General features: G+C 41.0%; 1 protein-coding gene across 9 annotated transcripts in view; it reads right to left on the bottom strand.

The window, feature by feature from the left end:
- Positions 1-24619, bottom strand: part of xrn1 (5'-3' exoribonuclease 1) — a 144368-nt gene that overhangs the window by 103784 nt on the left and 15965 nt on the right. For all 9 annotated transcript variants that reach the window (XR_007248613.2, XR_007248612.2, XM_048541536.2 and 6 more), the window contains exons 3-8: positions 18363-18595; positions 9560-9657; positions 3529-3638; positions 2754-2864; positions 1802-1887; positions 1420-1507 (exon numbers count right to left, since the gene is read on the bottom strand). Coding sequence is in view for 7 of the 9 variants with exons in the window: in XM_048541536.2 (XP_048397493.1) it covers positions 1420-1507; positions 1802-1887; positions 2754-2864; positions 3529-3638; positions 9560-9657; positions 18363-18595 (726 nt within the window). In the remaining 2 variants the exon portion in view is untranslated. The remainder of the gene's footprint in view (positions 1-1419; positions 1508-1801; positions 1888-2753; positions 2865-3528; positions 3639-9559; positions 9658-18362; positions 18596-24619) is intronic.

Below are 24619 nucleotides of genomic sequence, written 5' to 3'. Positions count from 1 at the left end.
ACAGTATTGGGTTGAATTGGCACATTACTGCAAGTAGAAAAATTGTTTGTTCTCAGGACGGCCAACTCTAAAGGCCAATTATTTAATGATACGCTTAGCATAACAGCTAAAGAACTGATGGGAAAATGGTTTTAATGCTTGTAACAGAACCATTGAGACGGTTCTCTGGCTTATTATTAAATTGAGCAATATAATCACTATCACTGCCAATTCTTGAAAACTCTAAAACCCAGAAGCAGCCAGCAGCAAGATGATAAGTGGGAACCAGCCGTTTCTCCAGAGATGAAAGTATTGTCTGATTTATCCTGAGGCAAATCTCAAATCTTGCTGCATTTGCTGACACCCGGGACATGTGTAATAGCAGCAAAATCTCTGAAAATGTTTAAGTATAGAATGATAAAAACTCTAACAAACCCTTACAAATAAAAAAAATTAGAAAATTAAATAAACTATTAAAGTAGAATTTTAATTTATTTTTAAAAAGTCATCCCTATATTGTAAGATCAGAGATGAGTGTTTAGAGTCAGAATTTATCATCAGATTGCTGGGAGTCAGCAGTCACTTTCAATTGAAACAATTTAGCCTTGGAGCTATGAATAATGCATGAGCTGGGTGATGAAAATATGCAATGCTCAAACAGGAAAACAGATCACATTTTCGGAAGGATATGAAGGATATGAAGATCAATATAATTCCATGTCAAAAATTTGTCAGAGCTCAAAGTGAGAAATTCATTCAAAATAATTTCCTTTGAAAAATGCACAGAACACAAATTAACCCTATGCCCAAAGGATAACCATCTTTTATTGCTCATATATATTCAAAAAGAGAACCATGAACCCAGATTACTTTATGGGTTAAAGGTCGACCTAAGTCAGACTTATGCAACTGGTAATGCACAGTTATAGAGTAGCACTGGCAGAAGCTACAGTAAAGTTGCAAATAAATTAAGTTCCTTTAAAAATAAACATTTAAGATCATTCATATTCATAGTTCATCACATTTTAAATTAGATATGATGAACAGTCATTAAAGTGCTAGTTCTTAGTGCATCTTATTGCAAGGTATGTTTACCTGCATAATCCTGTCTCTCAGTTCGGTTTTGTTCCACACCTTTGACATCATGATGTTGCTCAGAGAAAATTGTTTTTTGTTGAAGCACATTTAGGAGGGTATTAGGAAACAGCCAGGGACTGCAGGTGCCAGAGGTTATGAGCAAACTAAGTTCCTAACACCACCAGAAAGGGATATTACACATCATGCCTCTGAACCTCTCTGATCAACAGATTGGCAGCTTAATGATACATGTACAGGGGAAATGAAAGCAAAACTGAATGCCACATCACTGACACTTATACCATTACACGGCAATTTTGCACGACATTTTCTTGAAAAAACATTCAATTTCCAAATACTGACCCGTACAGATGAAAACTCATAGTTAATATACTCTCTCATTAGGGACAAGTGCAATAAGTGAAACGTAGTTTCTTCAACAGCAGTAATCCTGAAACATGCAAAAATGCAATTAACAATGTTTTTAAGATCAAACTCAACATACTGAAGAATTAATTAGCTCCTGCAATATCAGGAATACAGAAGTACACAAAGCTTTTTATTTAATTTTAGCTGCGCAGTAATAGGTTCACCATTGTCAGAATACTGTTAAACATATTTTGAGAAGTAAGGTGTACTGATAAAGAAAACACCAAGGAAGAAATTGCACATTTCTAAAGACAGGAACATAATAATCTTTATTACAAGTCTGAAGGACTGTATTAAATAAAAGAAAAATACCTACCTTTTCTGTGATTTCCTGCCACCAAATCGAACTTCTTCCCTCAAAAGGGAAAAATTTGGTTCATGGCTTGTTAATCCAAGCATAATCTTCAGTAAACACAAACATTATTAATTTAGCTGCACAATTATTTCTTTAAAACTGCTTTTAATCACAATCAAAAGCCTTAACCTGACCGCAGTGACATTATGCAAAAACAAAAAGTATCAATAACCATATACCCCTGCAAAGTAACATTTTCAAAAATTAGGGATGATGATCTTATATTATCTTTTAAAATAAAAGCAATTATCCAATATTGAAAAGTAAGAATAATAACGTTAAGATGTTTTTCTTGAAGTCCTCAAGAAGTGACAGCAGAACACCAAACTTTATCAGACACTGGTACAGTCATCCTATCGTGGACGGGTAATAACTGGCAGATCAGATGCTTCCAACCCTAAAATGAAGGATTACGATTTCTTCAGTTATCAATTATATGATGGTTATGGAAATCCCAACAGAGAGAAATCAATGGAAAAATGTCCTCTCAGGAAAGTGAACAGACTAATTGTAATTTCTGCAGTAAAATAGTATCAATAACTTAAATTCTCCTTATCTTGTGAATATCACAATTTAGAAAGAACTATTCAAGAATTTTGTTCACAATATAATCATTCAGGAAAAAACAAAACATTGCAAAGCGTAATAAACCCAACCATCTGTTTTTTGGAGTGCCTTTAGTAAAGCTGAACATGCTTAATTTATTCTATAGTTTCTACAATTTTGTAAATTCAGAGCCAAGACCAAGTATAATCTTCAGGTGAAGTGGATTAAAGACAGAAAGAAAGTTAGGGTGGTGGGGTAAGAGGAGGCAAGAGAGCTGGGGAGAGAAAAGAACCATGCTCTTTAAAAAAAACTAGAAATCACAAGATTAAACAACATTTCCTTCCCAACAGCATTTTGTAATACATACTAAATCAGCATCCAATCCATACAGACAGTGTCTCGTATTGGGATCATGATCAGGTTTTCTTGTTTCAGCTCTAATAAATTCCATGATTTTATGTTCTCCCTCGCCTGGGGTCTAACAATAGAAACAGGATATTATAATACAGAAATACACATTTAAATTAATAGTCACACATTGTAATTCTATTTATTAATCTCACTTACTGTTTGGAAAAGAACTGTTGATAAACTTCAACCATTTAACAATCAAAAACCAAAGGACTGAATGTCTGTCCTTCTAACATATGAAAGGTTTTGTATTGAATCCAAGTTTCAAAAATACAAACAGCATCTACTTACATACTCATAAATATAGGTTTACATTTTATACCAAGAAACAGAAAAACAAATAAACATACTTGTGAACACAAATTATTTGCATAAAACACAGTGACACAATGTTTTGCAATAACACCAATTATATAATTCGTAAAATCATTCCCCTCAATTTGTAAACAGGATTTCAATTGATTACAAGTGCAGAATAAAAGGAAGAGCACAGGAAGTTGTAATAGTAAAAAATTCATTGCATATATTTGTTCAGCTTTCCAACATAATTTTCTACGTTACATATTCTTATTCCTAATGCATTTTTAAGCAAAGCTGCATTCGGGCAAGATTCCTTCAGAAATTAGGATCTGCCAGTCTGTTCACATGTCAATCTAGAAAAGTGCTTTTTATTCTCCAATGAAGTATTAACTTGAGAAGAGACACTTTGGAAGTAGTTTGCTTTTGAATACCTCGTGCCCCGACAGGTACACAGCCACATCTTCCCAGGATTTATCTGTTGAAATCTTCGAGTTTATAAAATATTTTAGCTGCTCATGTAACCTGGCCATAAAAGCAGTACCTAAAATAGAACATACAAAAACAATTAAAGGTCCTTTTGGCATAACTAGACATAGAACAAGAAAAAAAACACAGAACAATCCAGCGTTACAGGTCCATGACTCTCATTTATACAATCAATACCAGAACAAAAGTAGGGCATTTTAATGCTTTTTGAAGAGTAGGAAGCAGGGCAAAAGCTAACAACTTGAGCATTCGGGTCCACAAGAGGAACCACAAAAAAAAACACTGTTTCAGTGCAACTGGAGCAAGTCGTCCTCATCTCAGCTTGTCCCTCCTTCAGCAAAGAAAGCAAACACAATGACTAAAATGGGGAAATCACATATTAGTTGCACACAAACCACATCATCATCACTCATATCAAACCAATGAAGAATCTAAGAGTGGAATTCTACGGTCATAGAATCAAGTTGAATAGCGATACTTTAATATTATGGCACTTACTTTCAAGTAAGACACACATATTTGATGCCTCAAACACTGTTACTGTAAAGACTACAAATGCTTAGTGGGTCTGGTAGTATCTACGAAGAGACAGTGTGCGTTTAGGTTAATAAAAAGTTAGGGTAAGATTTTAGAGTCCATTGTGAAGAATGAGATTTCTGAATACTTAGAACAGCATGGTAAAGTACCGCAAAGTCAGCATGGCTTCATCAAGGGGAGGTTATGCTTGACAAATCTGCTGGAATTCTTTGAGCAAATGGCGAGAAAGTTAGACCAAGGAGAGCCAATGGATGGTATTGATATAGACTTCCAGAAGGCCTTTGACAAGGGGCGCACAGGAGGCCCATGGTACTACCTGCTATAATTCGAGTACTATAGATGGGTCAGTTTTTCTCCAGCGTGTGCAGGAGGGCTTCCTGACACAGTATGTAGATAGGCCAACAAGGGGGGAAGCCACATTAGATTTGGTACTGGGTAACGAGCCTGGCCAGGTGTTAGATTTGGAAGTAAGTGAGCACTTTGGTGATAGCGATCACAATTCTGTTATGTTTACTTTAGTGATGGAAAGGCATAGGTGTATACCGCTGGGCAAGAGTTATAGCTGGGAGAAAGGCAATTATGATGAGATTAGGCAAGATTTAGGGAGCAAAGGATGGGGGAGGAAACTGCAGGGGATGGGCACATTAGAAATGTGGAGCTTATTCAAGGAAAAGCTCCTGTGTGTCCTAGATAAGTATGTACCTGTCAGGCAGGGATGAAGCTGTAGAGTGCGGGAGCCGTGGTTTACGAAGCAAGTCAAATCTCTGGTCAAGAAGAAGAAGGCGGCTTATGTTAGGATGAGATGTGAAGGCTCAGTTAGGGTGCTTGAGGGCTAAGAGGTAGCCAGGAAAGACCTAAAGAGAGAGCTCAGAAGAGCTAGGAGGAGACATGAGAAGTTGTTGGCGGATAGGATCAGGGTAAACCCTAAGGCTTTCTATAGGTATTAAAGGAATAAAAGAATATTGGGAGTAAGATTAGGCCCAATCAAGGATAGTTGTGGGAAGTTGTGTGTGGAGTCAGAGGAGATAGGGGAAGCACTAAATGAATATTTTTCAACAATATTCACTCTAGAAAACGACAATGTTGTCAAGGAGAATACTGAGATATAGGCTACTAGACTAGGTGAGATTGAGGTTCACGAGGAAGAGGTATTAGAAATCCTACAGAGGGTGAAGATAGATAAGTCCCCTGGGCTGGATGGGATTTATCCTAGGATCCTCTGGGAAGCCAGGGAGGAGATTGCCAAGCCTTTGGCATTGATCTTTAACTCGTCATTGTCTACAGGAATAGTGCCAGACGACTGGAGGATAGCAAATGTGGTTCCCCTGTTCAAGAAGGGGAGTACAGACAACCCTGGTAACTAAAGACCAGTGAACCTGAGCTCAGTTGTTGGTAAAGTGTTGGAAAAGGTTATAAGGGATAGGATTTATAATCATCTGGAAAAGAATAAATTGATTAGGGATAGTCAGCACGGTTTTGCGAAAGGAAGGTCGTGCCTCACGAACCTTATTGAGTTCTTTGAGAAGGGTGACCAAACAGGTAGATGAGAGTAAACCGGTTGATGTGGTGTATATGGATTTCAGCAAGGCATTCGATAAGGTTCCCCACAGTAGGCTATTGTACAAAATGCGAAGGAGTGGGATTGTGGGAGATGTAGCAGTTTGGTTCGGAAATTGGCTTGCTGAAAGAAGACAGAGGGTGGTAGTTGATGGGAAATGTTCATCCTGGAGACCAGTTACTAGTGGTGTACCGCAAGGGTCGGTGTTGGGCCCACTGCTGTTTGTCATTTTTATAAATGACCTGGATGAGGGCATAGAAGGATGGGTTAGTAAATTTGCAGACAACACTAAGATCGGTGGAGTTGTGGATAGTTACGAAGGATGCTGTAGGTTGTAGAGAGACATTAGATAAGCTGCAGAGCTGGGCTGAGAGGTGGCAAATGGAGTTTAATGCAGACAAGTGTGAGGTGATGCACTTTGGTAGGAGTAACCGGAAGGCAAAGTACAGGGCTAATGGTAAGATTCTTGGTAGTGTAGATGAGCAGAGATCTCGGTGTGCATGTACACAGATCCTTGAAAGTTGCCACCCAGGTTGACAGGGTTGTTAAGAAGGCATACAGTGTTTTAGCTTTTATTAATAGAGGGATCGAGTTCCGGAACCAAGAGGTTATACTGCAGCTGTACAAAACTCTGCTGCAGCCGCACTTGGAGTATTGTGTACAGTTCTGGTCACGCATTATAAGAAGGATGTGGAAGCTTTGGAAAGGGTGCAGAGGAGATTTACTAGGATGTTGCCTGGTATGGAGGGAAGGTCTTACGAGGAAAGGCTGAGGGACTTGAGGCTGTTTTCGTTATAGAGAAGAAAGTTGAGAGGTGACTTAATTGAGATATATAAAATAATCAGAGGGTTAGATAGGGTGGATAGGGAGAGCCTTTTTCCTAGGATGGTGATGGCGAGCACGAGGTGGCATAGCTTTAAATTGAGGGGTGAAAGATATAGGACAGATGTCAGAGGTAGTTTCTTTACTCAGAGAGTAGTAAGGGAATGGAACGCTTTGCCTGCAATGGTAGTAGATTTGCCAACTTTGGGTACATTTAAGTCGTCATTGGACAAGCATATGGACGTAAATGGAATAGTGTAGGTTAGATGGGCTTGAGATCGGTATGACAGGTCGGCACAACATCGAGGTCCAAAGGGCCTGTCCTGTGCTGTAATGTTCTATGTTCTATGGATAGAAGATTGGTTCTCTGGCAGAAAGCAGAGTGGGGATAAAAGGGTCCTTCTCAGATGGCAGCCTGTGACAGCGGTGTTCCACAAGGGTCAGTGTTGGGACCATAACTTTTCACTTCGTACATTAATGATCTTGATGAAGGAACTGAGGACATTCTGGCTAAATTTGCAGACAACACAAAGATCGGTGGAGGGACAGGTATTATTGAGGAGGCAGGGAGGCTGCAGAAGGATTTGGACAGGTTGGGAGAGTAGGCAAAGAAGTGGCAGATGGAATACAACATGGGCAAGTGTGAGGTCATGCACTTTGGTAAGAAGAATTGATGTATGGACTATTTTCTAAATAGGGAGAAAATTTAGAAGTATGAAGCACAAAGAGACTTCGGAGTTATACTCCAGGATTCTCTCAAGATAAACTTGCAGGATGAGTCAGGAGTTAGGGAGGCAAATGCAACTGTGGCATTTATTTCAAGTGGACTCGAACATAAAAGCAGGGATGTACTTCTGAAGCTCTAAGGATCTGGTCAGGCCACATTTGGAGTATTGAGCACAGTTTTAGGCCCCATATCTCAGGAAACAAATATACTGGCCTTGGAGTGGGCTCAGAGGAAGTTCACAAGAATGGTCCCAGGATTAAAAAGCTTAACATGAGGAATGTTTGACGACTCTGGGTCTATATTCGATAGAGTTAGAAGGATAAAGGGCGATCTGATTGAAACTTACAGATTACTGAATGGACAGAGTCAATGTTGGGAAGATGTTTCCAATGGTAGGAGAGATTAGGACTTAAGGGCACAGTCTTAGGATAAAGGGAAGACCTTTTAGATCAGAGCCAAGGAGAAACTTCTTCAGCCAGAGAGGGGTGAATCTATGGAATTCACTACCACAGAAGGCTGTGGAGGCCAGGTCATTGAGTATATTTAAGACAGAGGTAGATAGGTTCTTGATTGTCAAGGAGATCAAGTGTTACGGGGAGAAAACAGAAGAATAGGGTTGAGAAACTTATTAGCCATGATTGAATGGTGGAGCAGACTTGATGGGCTGAATGGCCTAATTTCTGCACCTATGTCTTATGGTTTATCCCATACATGAAAGGAAATTCCTGCGTAAAGGGTACAGTGAAAGAGGCTTATAAGGTGTGAGATTGAGGAAGCAATCACCCAATGGCATTATTATTGGACTACTTTTTGACAGACACCGGTGATCTTCTGGGGACCCAGGTTTGAAACCTGCCATGACAAGTGGGAACTTGAATTCAGTAAAAGAAAATCTGGAAATAAGAGTCTAATGATGACATCATTGATTGTTGAAAAAAACCTATCTGGTTCATTAACGTCCTTTCGGGAAGAAAACTGATAACATTACTTGCTTTGGCCTATATGTGACTCCAGGCCACTGAAATGGGGAAGTTTGCCGTCGGGGCAATTAAGGATGGACAATAAATGCTGGCTTAGCCAAAGATGCTCTCACCCTCTCTGAATGAAGAATCAATGAAAAGAAACATCAACTCTGTTTCTGACACCACCCATGCTGCCACTATGTCAAGTATTTCCAGAATGTTCCTGTTTTAATGCAAATCCAGATCAATTTGTTTCACAGTTACAAAATCTACAGTCTCTAACTATCTGAATGCAAAAACTTTTGATAAACCTTCTGGTCACTTCAGTCCCTGTTGGAAATTACAATGTTACATATTTGTTTAAAACTGTTAATACAATCATGTTTTCCCAAAGCCCATGGAACATTTAGAAAACATCAGAACTTTTGTTGCATGTTGTTACAAAATAACTTCTTGAAAATCAAAACACCAAATAAAAAGCGTTGCATCAACTCATACAGAAACAACTTCTTATGTATTCACCGTTCACTAGCATCTTTTCAAAGTTTCTTTTTGCGTAAGTGAGATTTGACATTAGGCTGATAGAGTATTATATGAAAGAAAGCTTCAATTCAAGCTCAAAATTTTCAATGATTGGTACCAGAATTGGCAATGTATAAACTTTTCACTGTACTCGTGGAGTATATGTGAGAATGAAGGCTATTCTATTCTGTTTAGCCCAGGAAAAATTGGCCAATGCTTATCTTCTTATATCCAGAAGTCAGAAAGAACAAAGTAACCTCCCTAATACTGATCATTGTGTCAGATGAAATCAGAAACTCAATGCAATTGGGGAAATCAATCCAATAAAACAGGCCATGGCCTAGTGGTATTATCACTTAGCTATTAATCCAGAAGCTCAGCTAACATTCTAGGAACCCGGGTTCAAATCCGCCATGGCAGATGGTAGAATTTGAATTCTATAAAAAAATCTTTATTTAAGGATCTAATGACCATGAAGCCATTGTCAATCGTTGTAAAAAACCTATCTGATTGGCTGTGTCCTTTAGGGAAGGAAACTGCCATCCTTACCTGGTCTGGCCTACATGCGACTCCTGAACCACAGCAATGTGGTTGACTCTTAACTGCCAGTTGAGCAAATAGGGATGCTGACCCAGCCAAAGGTGCCCATGTCCCATGAGTAAATTATCTCAACCATTGCAAAAATGAAGTTGCCAAATTTCCATAATACAGATAATACATATTAAAATTGTGGAAAACTATGACTTATGGGAAATAAATTTATATCTCTATGTTTCCCTGTGCAATATGTTATAATCCATAATAAATGCATTTATTCTGAAGAAAAAGTAATTATAGTTGAGCATTACCTGGTGTGATACAGTTGGAGTCAAATCTGGCTTCCGTTGGAAGGATTTCTCCTTTCTCTAATGCTTTTTTAATTTTCTCTTCTGCTTCTTTTGCTGATCTAGATTTAAGAATATTGTTACAATGCAGTGAGTAGTATACAGCAGAAAACAGACTTACTCATAAATGAATTGGTTGCGGAGTGTGGCGAGACTTAGCAAAGTGAGAGCATGCTTCCCCTTCCTCCAATAATTATCATGGACAGAGAATGAATTATAAAGGAGGTAGGTGATTATTTGTCTAGCATGCATCCATACACAAGGTGTCAAAAATGATTTTTCACATGATGTATTTCCTAATTTCAAACCTGGTTAACTCAGTGATAAGCAGGAAGCTTTACTCCTTGCTCTCTATCGCATGCACAGCAAAAACACAACACAACATTAAGACCCGTTGCTCGGTCCCTCTCGTTGAGAGCAGTGGTGATGGGAGGCTGATGCCTGTCGGCACATTCATATTGGCAGCACTGCACAATCCAAACAACAGAGTCAGCTCCAAGTCCACAGTCATGATTACAGCTAAGCCTAAATCATACCTTATAATCCCCTTCTACTGAAACCATTATACAGAAATTTTCTTCCCAGAATGGTGTAGGCCAATAACTTTTCTCCACATTATTTCCTTGCCGGCATCTTCGCATCCTAATACAAACACTCCTGAATGGCAATGTGTGGGCATATACCAAATGGACTGCAGTGGTTCAAGAAGGCAGCTCATCATCACCTTCTCACGGCTGATTAGGGATCTACAATAATGCCATCACAACTAGAGACACCCACATCCCATGAATAAATAAAAAACCTCTACATTTAAAACATACTACTCACACAACTATCTAACTAGAGCCTTAATAAAAACTAGCCTGTCTCAAAATTATATTTAACAATTGAATGAGCATTGACTGCTGTTTGACAAGGGAGTTCCAAAGCTCTACTGCTCTTTTTGTGTAGAAGTGCTTTCTAACATTCCTCCTGAATGGCCTAACCCTAAATCTTAGCCTATGCCCCTGCTTCTACAATCCCCAACCAGCGGAAATAGCGTATTGTTACCTACCCAGTCTTTCCCTGTTAATATCTTGAAGACCTTGATTAGAGCAACCCTTACACTGTTAAATTCTGGAGAATAAATGCCTAATCTCACCTCATAATCTAATCCCAGGTAACATCATAAAACTTTTTCAACTCCCTCCAGGGCAAAAAACATCCTTGCTAAGGAGTGGTTAGCAGAACTACTCAAAGTACTCTAAGTGGGGTCTAACCAGGGTTTTGTACAACTGCAGCAGAATGTCTGCTTCCCCCTACTCCAGCCTTTTAGATATGAAGGCCAGCATTTCATTACCGTTGACTATTTTCTGCACTTGTTCATAGCATTTTAAAAGAGCTATATATCTAAATCCCCAACTCTTGTTGGATATTCAACTTATTTAACTTTGTGACTAAAAAAACACCTGATCCATCCTTTATGATGTGGAGGTGCCAGTACTGGACTTGGTTGGACAAGATCACAAGTTACATGACAGCAGGTTATAATACAAATGATTTATTTGGCATCATAAGCTTTTAAAGCCCTATCCCTTCATCAGGACCTTGGGGCAGCGCTTTGAAAGCATATGATTCCAAATAAATCTTTTGGACTATAACTTGGTGTTGCGTAACTTCAGACATTATCCTTTTTTGGACCAAAATGGATAGCCTCATACTTGTTTTTACTAAAATCCATCTGCCACAGCTTTGCCCATTCACCTAATCTATCAATGAACTGTTATTTTATGCTGTCATCAACATTGTAAAAAGTCAGTCTTCAAATTCGCTGACATTATTATCAAGTCATCAATGAATATTGTGAATAATTGAAGCCCCAATACAGACCCTGTGGGGCACCAGGATTTTGCCTTTACTCTTGTGGTGGTGACGGGCCTTGAGGGCAGAAGTACAGCACCTTTGATCACTGGAGAGTGTGTCAATTTGAGTATTTACCCATTATTCCAACTCTTTTTCCTGTCACTTGGCCAATTTCCTATCCATGACAGTAATGTGCTGTCAATTCTTTGGGCTTCCACCTGAGCTAACAGTCTTTTGTGCGGGGCTTTATCAGAAGCCTTCTGGAGACAGCATCCATCAACTTGTCTCTGTGCACCACCACGGTCACCTTTCAAAAAAAAAAACTCAGGTTTGTCGCGCATGGCCTACTCTTCTTGACTTTATGCTGACTCTCCCTGATTGGTTGGCATTTTTTGAGGTGATCAGTTGCCCTGTCCTTGATTACAGACTCCAACAAATCCCACACCACAGATGTCAAGCTAACTGGCCCTTCATTCCCTGGTTTTCGTCCGTCACCCTTCTGAAAGAGCAGATTGACAAGAGCACATTCCCAATCCAGAGGTACAGCTCCTAAATCCAGGAAGCTTTGAAAGATTATGGTCAGGACATCGCCAATGGGCGCTCTTACATCCTTTAATACCTGTGGCTAGAAACCATCAGGTCGTGGGAATTTGTAACTCTCACTTCCATTAACTTGCCCATTACTGATGATTTACTTCAACTAATTTTATTTCGACCTTGGCCCAATGTTCTGTTGATTCTTTTGGAACTTCTGGCAAACTATCCTCTTTTTCTGTGAGTACCGAAGCAAAATAATTGTTCAGTACATCTGCCATGTCCTCATGGTGACTGCCAACATCCTCACAGTCGGCCTTCATTGGGCCAGGAACAGTCTTGTGCCTTGCAAATTTTCCTTTATAATCTCTTTTAGCTGCTCTAACTCTGTGGCCCTTTGCTGGTCTTTGTATTTATCCCATTCTGTAGGTTTGGTACTCCTCTTTGCATTTTTATTATCCCTTTCTTTTAATATTATGCTGTCCCGGACTGGTTCAGATACCCACAGCTGCTTTTTTGTGAGGTTAAGCTTTTCCTTCTCATGGGTACCAACTGTTTTTGAATAACATTAAATGTTCCTTCCAATGTTCCTGAGTTAACACAGCGTGGAGCTGGAGGAACACAGCAGGCCAGGCAGCAGAGGAGCAAAAAAGTCAATGTTCTGAGTCAGGAACCTTCTCCAGAAATTGGGGGGAAATAAATAGAGAGGGGGGGGGGGGCTGGGGAAGGTAGGCAGTGGTGAGGATTGGTCAGTGAGGTAAGAGGTGTGGACAGGTGGAAGAGAAGATGGGCAGGTTGTGTCAGGTCAAGGAGGCGGGGATGAGAGGGAGAGTTGGTCATGGGATGATGCTGGGGATGGGAAGATTTTAAAACTGGCGAATTCTAGGCTCAGGCCATCAGGCTGTAGACTCCCAAAGCAGAATATGAGGCGCAGCTCCTCCAGTTTGCAAGTGGTGTCATTGTGACACTGGAAGAGACTGAGGATGGGCATAAGACCCAGGGAGTGGGAGGGGAATTAAAGTGGTTCACAACCGGAAGGATTACTGCGTACAGTGAGCAGATGCTCTATCTATCTGTCACCAAGTCTATGCTTGGTCTCAGTGATGTAGAAGAGACCACATCAGAAGCAGTGGACACAGTAGACCAGGTTGGAATATGTACAGATGAACCCCTTTTGGATATGGAAAGCTTGTGAGAGGACAGTGTACAGGCAGGTGGTTGCAAGGAGAGGTGCCCGGTTTGGTGGCGAGTGTGGAGCAGATGAGGCAGTCATGGGAAGAGTGGTCCCTATGAAAGGCAAAGAGGAAAGGAAATATCTCTTTGGGTATGGGTTTGAATTGCAGATGGTGGAAGTGGTGGAGGATGATAGGCTGGATGCAGAGGTTGGTGGGGTGGTATGTGAGGACCAGGGGGATTTTGCCTTTACTCTTGTGGTGGTGACGGGCCTTGAGGGCAGAAGTACAGCACCTTTGATCACTGGATAGTGTGTGTGAGTGTGCGCGAGAGAGAGAGAGTGTGTGTGTGTGCGCGAGAGAGCGTGTGCGCGGGTTTGTCTGTGTGCGCGGGTCTGTGTGTGTGCACGTGCGCGCGCGCCTGGGGGGTGGCGGGTGGGGGATGTTGCAGTCCTTAAAATGGAGGACATCTGGGATGTCCAGGAGTGGACCACTCCATCTTGGTTGCGGATGCGGCAGAGGTGGAGGAATTGGAAGTAAGGGATTATGTTCTTGCCGGTGAGTGGGTGAGAGGAGGTGTAATCAAGGTAGCTGTGGCAGTTAGTGAGTTTGAAATAGACATCACTGTAAAAACAGTTAACATTGATGGAGACAGAGAGGTCCAGGAAGGGCAGGGAGATATTAGAAATGGTCCAAGTGAATTTAAGGCTGGGGGAGAAAGGTGTTGGTAAAGTTGACGAACTGTTCAAATTCCTCATGAGAGTACGAGGCTGCACCAATACAGTCATCAATGTAGCGGAGGAAGAGGTAAGAGACGGTGCTGGTATTACAGGGGAAAAGGGGCCTGTATCCATCTATCACCATCCCACCAAACTTTTCCCAGCCCCACCCATCCTCCCTCTCGCCTCTTTGAGCTGACACAACCTGTCCACCCTCCCTATCTGTTCCACCCTTCACTGACCAATCCCTACTACCCACTACCTGCATCTACCTATCACCATCCCACCCCTCCTCCCTCTATTTATTTACCAGCTCCCTTGCCCCTCGCCAGTCCTGAAGAGTCCCGACCCAAAACGTCAACTTTCCTGCTCCTCTGATGCTGCCTAACCTGCTGTTTCCTCCAGCTGCACACCGTGCTGTCTCTGACTCCAGCATCTGCAGTTCTTGCTATCGCTGAATGTTCCCAAGTTGTTTTGCCTATTAACAATGCCTTCCAGTTGACTGTCAACAGTCTCTGCTCCATCCCATCATTGAATGATGAATTTTATTGTCACACGTACTGAAATACAGTGAAAAGCTTTGTTTACAAGTTGTACAGGCAGATCACAGCAAGCAGAACGGTGTACGGATCACAAAGACTAAGAGGCATACAGATTACATTATTTGAGGCTACAGTCCATTCAACAGTCTGATAATGGAAAAAGCTGTTCCAGAACCTGCCCGTGCGTGTGCCCAGGCTTCTGCATCTTCTGCCTGATGGAAGAGGATGTAGGAGATCATTATAGGGGTGTAATGGGTCTTTGATGATGTTGGCCACCTTTCCGCGGCAGTGAGCCGTGTAAATGGAATCCGTGGATGGGGGGTTGGCTTCAGTGATGGTCTGGGCTGTGCTCACCACCTTCTGTAGTTTCTTACGGTTCTGGGCAGAGCAGTTGCCAAACCAGGCCGTTATGCACCCGGACAGTTTGCTTTCTAGGGTGCATCTGTAGAAGTTGGTGAGGGACCTTACGGACATGCCAAACTTCCTCAGCTGCCTAAGGAAGAGGAGGTGTTACTGTGCCTTCTTGACTGTTGCATTTACATTGGAAGTCCAAAACAGGTTGCTAGTTATCATCACTCCGAGGAACTTGATGCTCTTCACTCTTTCAACCTCACTTCCATTGATGTAGATGGGGACATGTTCTTCTCTGGTCTTTCTGAAGTCGACGATCATTTCTTTAGTTTTGCTGACATTGAGAGACAGATTGTTTTCACTGCACCACGTCACCAAGCCCTCTAACTCCCTTCTGTATTTTGACTCGTCGTTGTTAGGATATCCGCTCATTAAAGCTTGCCTTACTTAAATCCAAAATTCTAGTATCTGATCTTTGCTTATTTCTTAGACACTACATGAAATGCGATCATATTATGATCGCTGTTTGTCAAATGCTCATGAACAACCAGGTCACTAATTAAATCAGGCTCATTGCTCATGACTAGATCTAATAGTGTTTGTCCCACTGTCCCATCCAAAACAGGGAGTTTTTATCCGTTCATGGGGTGTGGGTGACACTGTTTAGGCCAGCATTTATTGCCCATTTCTAATTTCCCTTGAGATGGTGATGGGGAGCTGCCTTCTTGAATCGTTGCAGTTCATTCTTCATTTTGTCAACAATGAGCTTCTCAATGATGTGGTGTCTCCAAGACGGGTGAGAAACTTTTCAACCTCGACTAGTTGAAATACAAGAAGAAAATGACATTGACATCACTCATGGAACTCCAGTATATGGATGACAATTTCATCTCCACAGTCTCAAAAGAGAATCTTCAAGCCTGGTTTAATACTTCCATGGAAGTACATTGAAGAATTTGTCTCAGCCTCAACCTCAAGAAAACAACCCTTTACCGAACACTCCCAGGCCAAGTTCCAGTCTCTCCCTCCATTAAGATCAAAAGAGAAATCTTTCCAAACGTGGAAAATTTCCCCCAACTGGGGAGTCTCCTCTCATCTAAGGATGAGATTGACGTGGAGATCCAGCATTATATCCAATCCGTGAATGCCAGTTTCAGTTGCCCAAGGCGGGTGCCTTCAATGACTGGGACATTTGTGCTGATATCACGAACTTTGCGTATAGTCAATCATGCTTCTAACTCTACCATATGGGTCCAAAACTTGGACAACATATAGATGATACCTCAAGGCCCTGGAGAAGTACCTTCAACGCAGTCCGAGACAGATTTTCTGCATTAGCTGGGAGGACAGGCACGCTGACATCAGCATCCCCAAAGGAGCCGACAGCACCAGCAAAGGCCATAATCATGCGTAACCAACTCCACTGGCCGGCTACATGCTTTGGATGCCGAGTTCAGACTGCCAGAGCAGATCATCTTCGCCCAGTTCATGGAAGGCACTCGACTGAGAGAGGCCAATGGAAGATCTTCAAGGATTCTCTGAAGTTTTATTGCAAGAAACGTAACTGAAGAAATCAACACCTGGAAACCATTGTTCAGAAGAAACCAATTTGGAGGGGCACACTTCTTTGAGAACATCCGTCAACAAGAGGAATTATGGCAAAGGAACCAGAGAATAGCATGCCATCAACCTTGAGGCCAAGGACTAATTCCACCTCCTGGAAACACTTGCTAAACGTTTGGTAGGGAATGTTGCGCTAGGATCAAGCTCTTCAGCCACAGAGGACCTACAGAACACATGAGCAGTGTCACAGAATTTCTTAGGCAGACAATCATACTCGTAAGCTAGGTGATTGCTGGCAATTACCACCCCACAACTAACAATTTAAACCAAAGCTGGAGAGTTCTACCATATCAAGACTTGAACGGCATGGACAACTAAACAACAAACCATAGGAGGCGGCTCCAAATACATTCCCATAGTCAACAATGGGAGAGCTCAGCACATCAATGCAAAAGACAAAGTTGAAGCATTTTTCACCATCCTCAAGAAGCACTGAGTGAACAGTCCATCTCAGGCTCATCCTGAGGCCCTCACCCTCTCAGATGTCTGTTTCAACAATTTAGATTAGATCAGAATCCCTACAGTATGGAAACAGGCCCTTCAGCAAACAAGTCCACACCGCCCCTTGGAGTATCCCACCCAGACCCATCCCCCTATAATCCACACACCCCTGAACACTACGGGCAATTTAGCATGGCCGATCCACCTAGCCTGCACATCTTTGGACTGTGGGAGGAAACTGCAGCACCCAGAGGAAACCCACGCAGACTGGGGAGAATGTGCAAACTCCACTCAGACAGTCGCCCGAGGGTAGAATCGAACCCGGGTTTCTGGCACTGTGAGGCTGCAGTGCTAACCACTGAGCCACTGTGCTGCCCTGAAACCTACAGAACTTCCCAACATTTCAACTGTTTGTATTCCCCAAAGGACACTCATCCTCTATCCTGCAGCCTTGTTTCAAACATGGAGAAAACAGCTGAATTCCTGACTTGACAGCAACAGCCCTTTACAGAATGTAATGTCAACAAACCCTAGCGACATCGAAATTGATTGGATTCAAAGGGAAAACTCTTCACTCATTAGAGTCTCGCATACTATAAAGGAAGATGGCTTCCCACAACCACAATCCATCAGCTCAACCCCAGCACATTGCTGCCAAAGTTTCTCAGGGTAGTGTTCTATGCCCAGCCGTCTGTATTTCCTTTATTAATGACTTTGTCTTCAGAACAACAGGTAAATTATGACAGCACAAGGTTCAGCACAGTTTCAGTTCCTCAAGAGCTGAAACAAGATCCAAGCTTGGGATGATAAGTAGCAAGTGGCATTCATGCTACACATGTGCATTACAACAGCCAACAAAGAGAAAATCTAACCATTTCATTCAGCGGTATCAGTATTGCTCAATCCCCTGCCAAGCCGTTCAAATGAAAACTCATTCTGAAATGTTAATCATATTTCTCTCTGCGTAGATGCTGCCCAACTGATTATTTCCAGTATCTTCATTTTGGATATCCAACACCTACATTTTGTTTTTGCATATTTTTCTTGGACTTATTCCTTTCCAAACTTTGTTAATTACTGCCTTACAAAGTGGCATCAGTTCTGAAGGAGGGTCACTGGACCCGAAATGTTAACTCTGATCTCTCTCCACAGACACTGCCAGATTCGCTGTGTTTTGCCAGCAATTACTGTTTTTGTTTTGTGATTTCCAGCATCCATAGTTCTTTGGTTTTTTTCGCCAATCCCAAAATTTACATGGGATCTGGTACACCAAATGTTGGCAGTCTGAGAGATAACAGGAGGCAGAGCTGAGTTCAATTTGTCCTCTGTGTGCACAGAAGTGCGCTGCAGCAGTGGCCACTGTGAGGAACAACTCCGGATGTGTGTTCATTCCTTCGCCCAGGGTTAATGACTTGCCCATTAAAGGCAAACTAACTGACTGAATCTTCTTGGGTTTTGTGACTCAGCTACTTCGGGAATAAAGGTGCAAAGCATCTCACAAGTGCTTTGACCATTCTGAACTGCCCACAAAACAATTTCTTACCTAAAACGTCTGCCACGTTGTTGATTCAATTTTGCTCTTGGAGCCACACCATCAACTGCCATGAAGAAGACCTTCTTTGGTTTGATGATGCGAAATAATACTTCCACATAGTGGAAAATATCAGCGAAAATTTTTTCTTCAGAGATTCGAAAGTGCACATCTTCATCATTTGGGTGAGAACATTGATGAATAATTCCATTCATATCCAGATAGAGATTGTCAAATTCCGGAATCTGCAAAAGTGAACGCAGAGAGTCACTAATGAATGGCTGAATTGTCTAGGTTTAATAATGATAATTAACAAATTTTCATATTTCAATTGAAAGTACGCTATTCCAAAGTCTTAGTAAATAAAATTACCTTAATTATTTTGTTACAATTAATCTTGGAGTACTAGGTTTTTTTTGTTTGTGACAAAGACCTGGTAAAACCCCTCTGCATTAAACACAAAATATTCATCAGACAGGACAGAAAAGAACATTCAAGCATTCGATATTGTACAAATCATAGCTGCACTGACAAGAAAGACAGAGAAACCAAAGATCTAGATCTTGGTTGCTTGTTTTAGCTTCGCAAGAGTGAGCTTTTTAAATTAGCCACAACATGCAAGGCCTAGAATGTGTAGTTTCCTGTACTGCCATGTTAATCCCAGATTTGACAGCCATGGTCAACCAGAAATCAATCAGGCCTCAAGTTTTGGACAAGCTTTTCCCAGTTGTCAAGCTGTGCAGCTTACAATTAAAACTTAAAGCAGCGTCGCTTGTTTGTAAATCATCTTTTTTATAAATAATTAGTAATTCTGTAGCAATCATGCACAGAGATTAAAAGTACCATGCTTGGAATGTCAGATATACATGATAACAATTAAGTTCTTCTCAATTGTTTCCTACAATATATTGAATACTGTCTACACTATATTAAAAATCTTACAACTGAACTCATCTGTCAACTTCTTGCATCATAATTTCTTGTACAGTGTACCCACACTTGCATTGAAATGAAGTGAACTCCATGAATAGCAGTGGTGTTCTGCAGGCAAGAGGGCAGCAGAAAAAAAAAACATGCAGTTTTCATAAACAGTTTGAATAGAAAGCCAGAATGGAAGAATATAAAAGGATCCACATGTGGACAGAACATTTATAACAATAAGTTTCCGTCTGCCCAAATTATTCAGATTGGTTTGCTTAATAGTTTGTGTATTGGTGGGCAGAGCCCAGAGCAAGCAACAGCTGTAAGACCACAGGGGCAGAAGTAGGGTATGCAGCCCACTGCATTTATTCCATCAATGGGATCACGGCTTATTTGATAATCTTCAATTCCACTCTCTTTCCTTTTCATTGTAACCCATGATTCCTTTCCCAATGTAAAATCTATCTACTTCAGCCTTGAAAAAAAACTTAATGACCCAGCCTCAAAAGCCCTCCACCATCAATTGCTATCCAATGACAGGATATGGCAGTTGATGAAAACAACAGAAGCGGAAGGTAAGGAGAGCTCAACAAAAAGATACTCTGTGGTTAAGAGATGCTTCCCAAGAACAACAGGCTGACACTGAATTGAATGGCATGGGGCAGATGAACGAGATGGTGGAATTGGTCAAGTGTGACAAAATAGCAGGGCAATTTGAATTTAATTCATACATGGGAAATAGTGTCGCTGGCTCAACCTGCATTTATTGCCCATCCCCAGCTGTCCTTGAGAAGGTAATAATGGGCTGCTTTCTTGAGCCTCTTCAGTCTTGTAGGTTGATCTACATTTGCCTTTCGGGAGGGAATTCCAGGATCCTGACCCAGTGACACTGAAGGAACGGTTCAACATGGTGAGTGGCCTGGAGGGGAACTTGCAAGTGGTGGTATTCCATTGTATCTGCTGTTCTTGTCCTTCTATACGGTAGTGGTCATGGGTTTGGAAAGTACTGTCTAAGGATCTTTGGTGAATTTCGGCAACGTATCATGTGGGATGATACATACTACTGCTACTGAGTGTCTGTGGTGGAGTGACAAAGCTTATGGATGGGTGGCCAATCAAGCTGGCAGTTCTGCCAAGCTTCTTCAGTCTCAGTGGAGCTGCGCTTATCTAGATAAGTGAGGAACATTCCATCACACTTCTGACTTGTGCCTTGAGGATGGTGGACAAGCATTGTTGAACATTCCTAGCCTCTTTATACATATGGTGAGTCCAGTTCAGTTTCTGGCCAATGGTAAGGCCGAGGATGTTGACGTTGAGGAATTCAGTTATGGTCAGACAACTGATCGTCACAGGGCGATCATTAGATTGTCTCTAATTGGAGATGGTCATTGGCTGGCATTCATGTAGTGCAAATGTTACTTTCCACTTTTCAACCTAAGTCTGAATATTGTCAAGATCATATTGCATTTAGCCATGGACGGCTTCAGAATCCGAGGAGCTGTGAATAGTTCCGAACATTGGTCGTGTATGATTGCACATTCTGACCTTACGATACAGTGAAGGTCATTGAGGAAGCGGTTGAAGATTGTTGGGCCAAAGAGCTGAGATGACTGACCTCCAACAACCATAACCATCTTCCTATATGCCAAGTATGACTCCAAACATTGACAAGTTTTTCCTAAATCCCACTGATTCCAGTTTTGCTGGGGCTCCTCGATGCCCATCAGCCAAATGCGGCCTTGATGTCAAGGGCTGACATTCTCAGCTCTTCTGTCCATGTTTGAGGCAGTAATAAGGCCAGGAGCTAAGTGACCTAGGAGAACCCAAACTGGGCATCACTCAGCAGGTTATTGCTAAGCAGGTGCTGCTTGATAGCACTGTTACTGACACTATTCATCACTTTACTGAACTGATTCAGAGTAGGTTGATGGAATGGCCATTGGCCAGATGGATTTTTCCTGCTCTTTGTCTACAGGACATACCTGGAAATGTTCCACTTCGTTGGGTAGATGTTAGTTGTAAGAAGCAGCTTAGCAAGAGGTGCAGCAAGTTTTGGAGTATGTCTTCAGCACTATTTCCAGAATGTTGTCAGGGCACATAACCTTTGTAGTATCCAGAGTCTCCAACTGTTTCTTAAAATCATGTAGAATGAATAGGATTTGGTGATTACTGTCATCTGGAGGATACTGAGATGCATCATCCACATGACACTTCTGGCTGAATGATTTGATTCAAGTTATTATTCAAAAGCTACGTTTTGCAATAAGAATTAAGACCAACTACATCTGAGAATTATTTTCAAAAATGATTCTGTCACAAAGAATACGCTGGCATTGAATCTGTAGATGTTGACAGCTGGAGTTTCTACACAATCCAACTTCAATGGGTAAACCAGCACACAAACTGAGAGTCAAAGAAATTGTGATGTTAATATTGCCAGAAAACTTGAACCTTATTCAAGCATGGTATCATGGAGCAAAATATGTTGTGAGGGAACAATTTTCTTCATTGATAGACGCTTAAATTATAATAGGCAGATCCAAATGAGAGCCATTCCTCAATTAGTATTGTGCTCATTTGTAAAGGTGCCTTTTCAATCAGGAGAAAACACTTATCCATCAGACTTAAGTATTTCATAATAATGGAGAATGTTAACTAAGATTTTAAAGGGATCTCGATCAATTGGGCCAATGGGCGAAGGTGTGGCAGATGGAGTTTAAGTTGAATAAATGCGAGATGTTGTATTTTGCTAAGACAAACAAAGGCAGGACTTAGAAAGTTAATGGAGGGCCCTGGGCAGTATTGTTGAATAGAGACCTTTGAAAGCTTCGCCATAGGTAGACAGAATGGTGAAGGTGTTTGATATGCTTGCTTTCATTGCTCAAACCACCAAGAAAAGGAGTTGGAATGTCGGAGGTTGTACAGGATGATGGCGAAGCCACTTTTGGAGTACTATGTATAGTTCTGTTCACGCTGCCATAGGAAAGATATTATTAAATTGGAAATGGCTCAGAAAAGATCTTCAAGAATGGATCTACTGCACTAGAGGCTTTGAGTTATATGGAGAGACTGGATAGGCTGGGACTGCTTTCACTGATGCGTAGGACATTGAGGGGCAACCTTATAGAGGTTAATGAAATCATGAGGGGCACAGACATCATGAATAGAAAAGCTTTTTTCTCTAGGGTAGGGGAATTCAAAACAGGAGCGCATAGGTTTAAGAGAGGAGAAAGATTTAGAAGGGACCTGACGGGCAACTTTTTTCACACAAGAGGGTGGTGTGTATATGGAATGAGCTACCGGGGAAGTGGTGGATGCAGGCACTATTACATTCAAAAGACATTTGGACAGGTACATGAATAGGAGAGGTTTAAAAGGAATCAGTTAAACTCAGGCAAATGGGACTAGTTCAGTTTGGGAAATTTGGTCAACGTGGATAAGTTGGACCAAAAAGTCTGTTTCCAGGCTCTTTGACTCTACGACTGTAAACTAGTCACAAGCCCAGTCTATTGACAACATTTGTACTTATATTCCTAGCCTTGCTTTGAGACAGTTACCTTCATGTATCTTTCTCCCAGAATCAAGGCTTTTGATTCTGTTCAAGATTTTTTCATAAAACTACAACTCAAAATTCTTTATTTCTGGAAGTACTGTTGCAATAAAAATATTGATTTGACCACAACTGTTTCGAAGGTTGCTCATTTGAAATATGTTGTGAAGTAATATATCATCATTCAGAAAAGGACAAAAATAACCAGGAAAACAACAGGATGCAGCTAATTTATAGCACTGTCCAATCAGCAGATTATGACAATTAACTATGATCAGGTACCAATAAAATAATTTTTTATTATATAATGCTCCCAAAACTAAACAACCTGTTATTGAGAAAAATGTCAAATCTCTAGCTTTTCACAGTTTGATGGATGAGGACAACATTAATCTAGTTCAGCCATACAAACAGGAAAGACCTAGGTTGAAATTCTGTGAACTGTACTGAGTTGGCTGATTTCAGCCAAGCAGAAAGCAGTCTGGGTTAGGGAGAATTGAGCAGTCAGAATACCTTGGTGAACATTTTATCAAAAATCACTTACATATCGCCCATCTGTGAAGAGTAGTTTGTTAAAGAAGATTTTAAATCTATGAACTATCAATGGTAAGATTTGCAAAGAGCAATAAAAAGCAACACAATTTCCTAATTTAGAAAAAAAACAAAACAGCATACTTAATAGTTGCAGCAGTAAAAAAAACAGCAGCAACAGGATAAGATACAAACTATTTATGAGCATGAACAAACAGCTGTTATTTTGGGAACTTTGTCAATTACATCACTAAGCTTCGATTCTGATTTGATCCAATTGATTGAGTGCCATGTATTTCAATAACTATTTCACTGTCTTGCATCAGATTGAGCATGAATGAATTGTACACACCCATGACTGGTGCTTTAATCAAACTTCAAAAACATTGTGTAACATATCTGAACTAATCAGAAACTTTCTTGCTTCAACTGTAAATTTTTTAACAATTAGCGGCTTGGATTCAAAGTTGGAATCAATGGTGAAGTTGCCTTTGGTTTCCATCATTACTCCAACCGCAACTTCTGGAGTCTGCATGTACAGTATAACGCAAATAATCTGAAATTAGGATCAGTGATGATAGGCTTCCCTGGGTGCACTATTGAAACACTATTTCCTGACATCAAGTAATTTAAAATCATTGAACTGAAAGTAATTCCCCCTTTTACACTATTCACCTCACTGTAAAAATCCCTGAAAAGTTACATCTTCTTGAATGAGGCATAACTGGTCTTTTAACAGCAATATTAATGATTATAGAATACTAAAGAACTTGCAAGACATTGGAAAACAAGCTATGCATTTGTGGAAAATCACATTGTTCCATTATGATCAAAATTCACAGCTTTTTAAAAAATCCCTTGGACATTTCAGTTTCTATATAATCCCATGTTTATGTGTGATTTATGTTGCTCCTCATAAAATGTAATCGGACATGAAGGATATCCATGAAAATCCTTTAAGGCGAATGGCTATTTAGAATGCTTGATGGTATCACTACTGTTAGATACTTGAACAGCTTCGTACTAATTAACATCAGGAAAGGGGAAATCAATGCCATATGCTATCTTTGATGTCAGAAGCAAGCACCTTCACTTTATTGCTGGCCTCCCAGGAAATTTAGACCAGCACGGGAGAGTGTTTAATGCTAGTTGATGAATGAGTACTTGAATAATGAAACATCCCCTCAAATCAGAGGATACAAGAACGGCAGCACACTGTGTATACTATAAGTAACATTCAAGATGCAGTTATGCTCAATAAAGCAAC

The sequence above is a fragment of the Stegostoma tigrinum genome, chromosome 14 (assembly GCF_030684315.1).
Source record: "Stegostoma tigrinum isolate sSteTig4 chromosome 14, sSteTig4.hap1, whole genome shotgun sequence".
Taxonomy (NCBI): Eukaryota; Metazoa; Chordata; class Chondrichthyes; order Orectolobiformes; family Stegostomatidae; genus Stegostoma; species Stegostoma tigrinum.
This window is presented reverse-complemented; position numbering and strand designations above follow the sequence as displayed.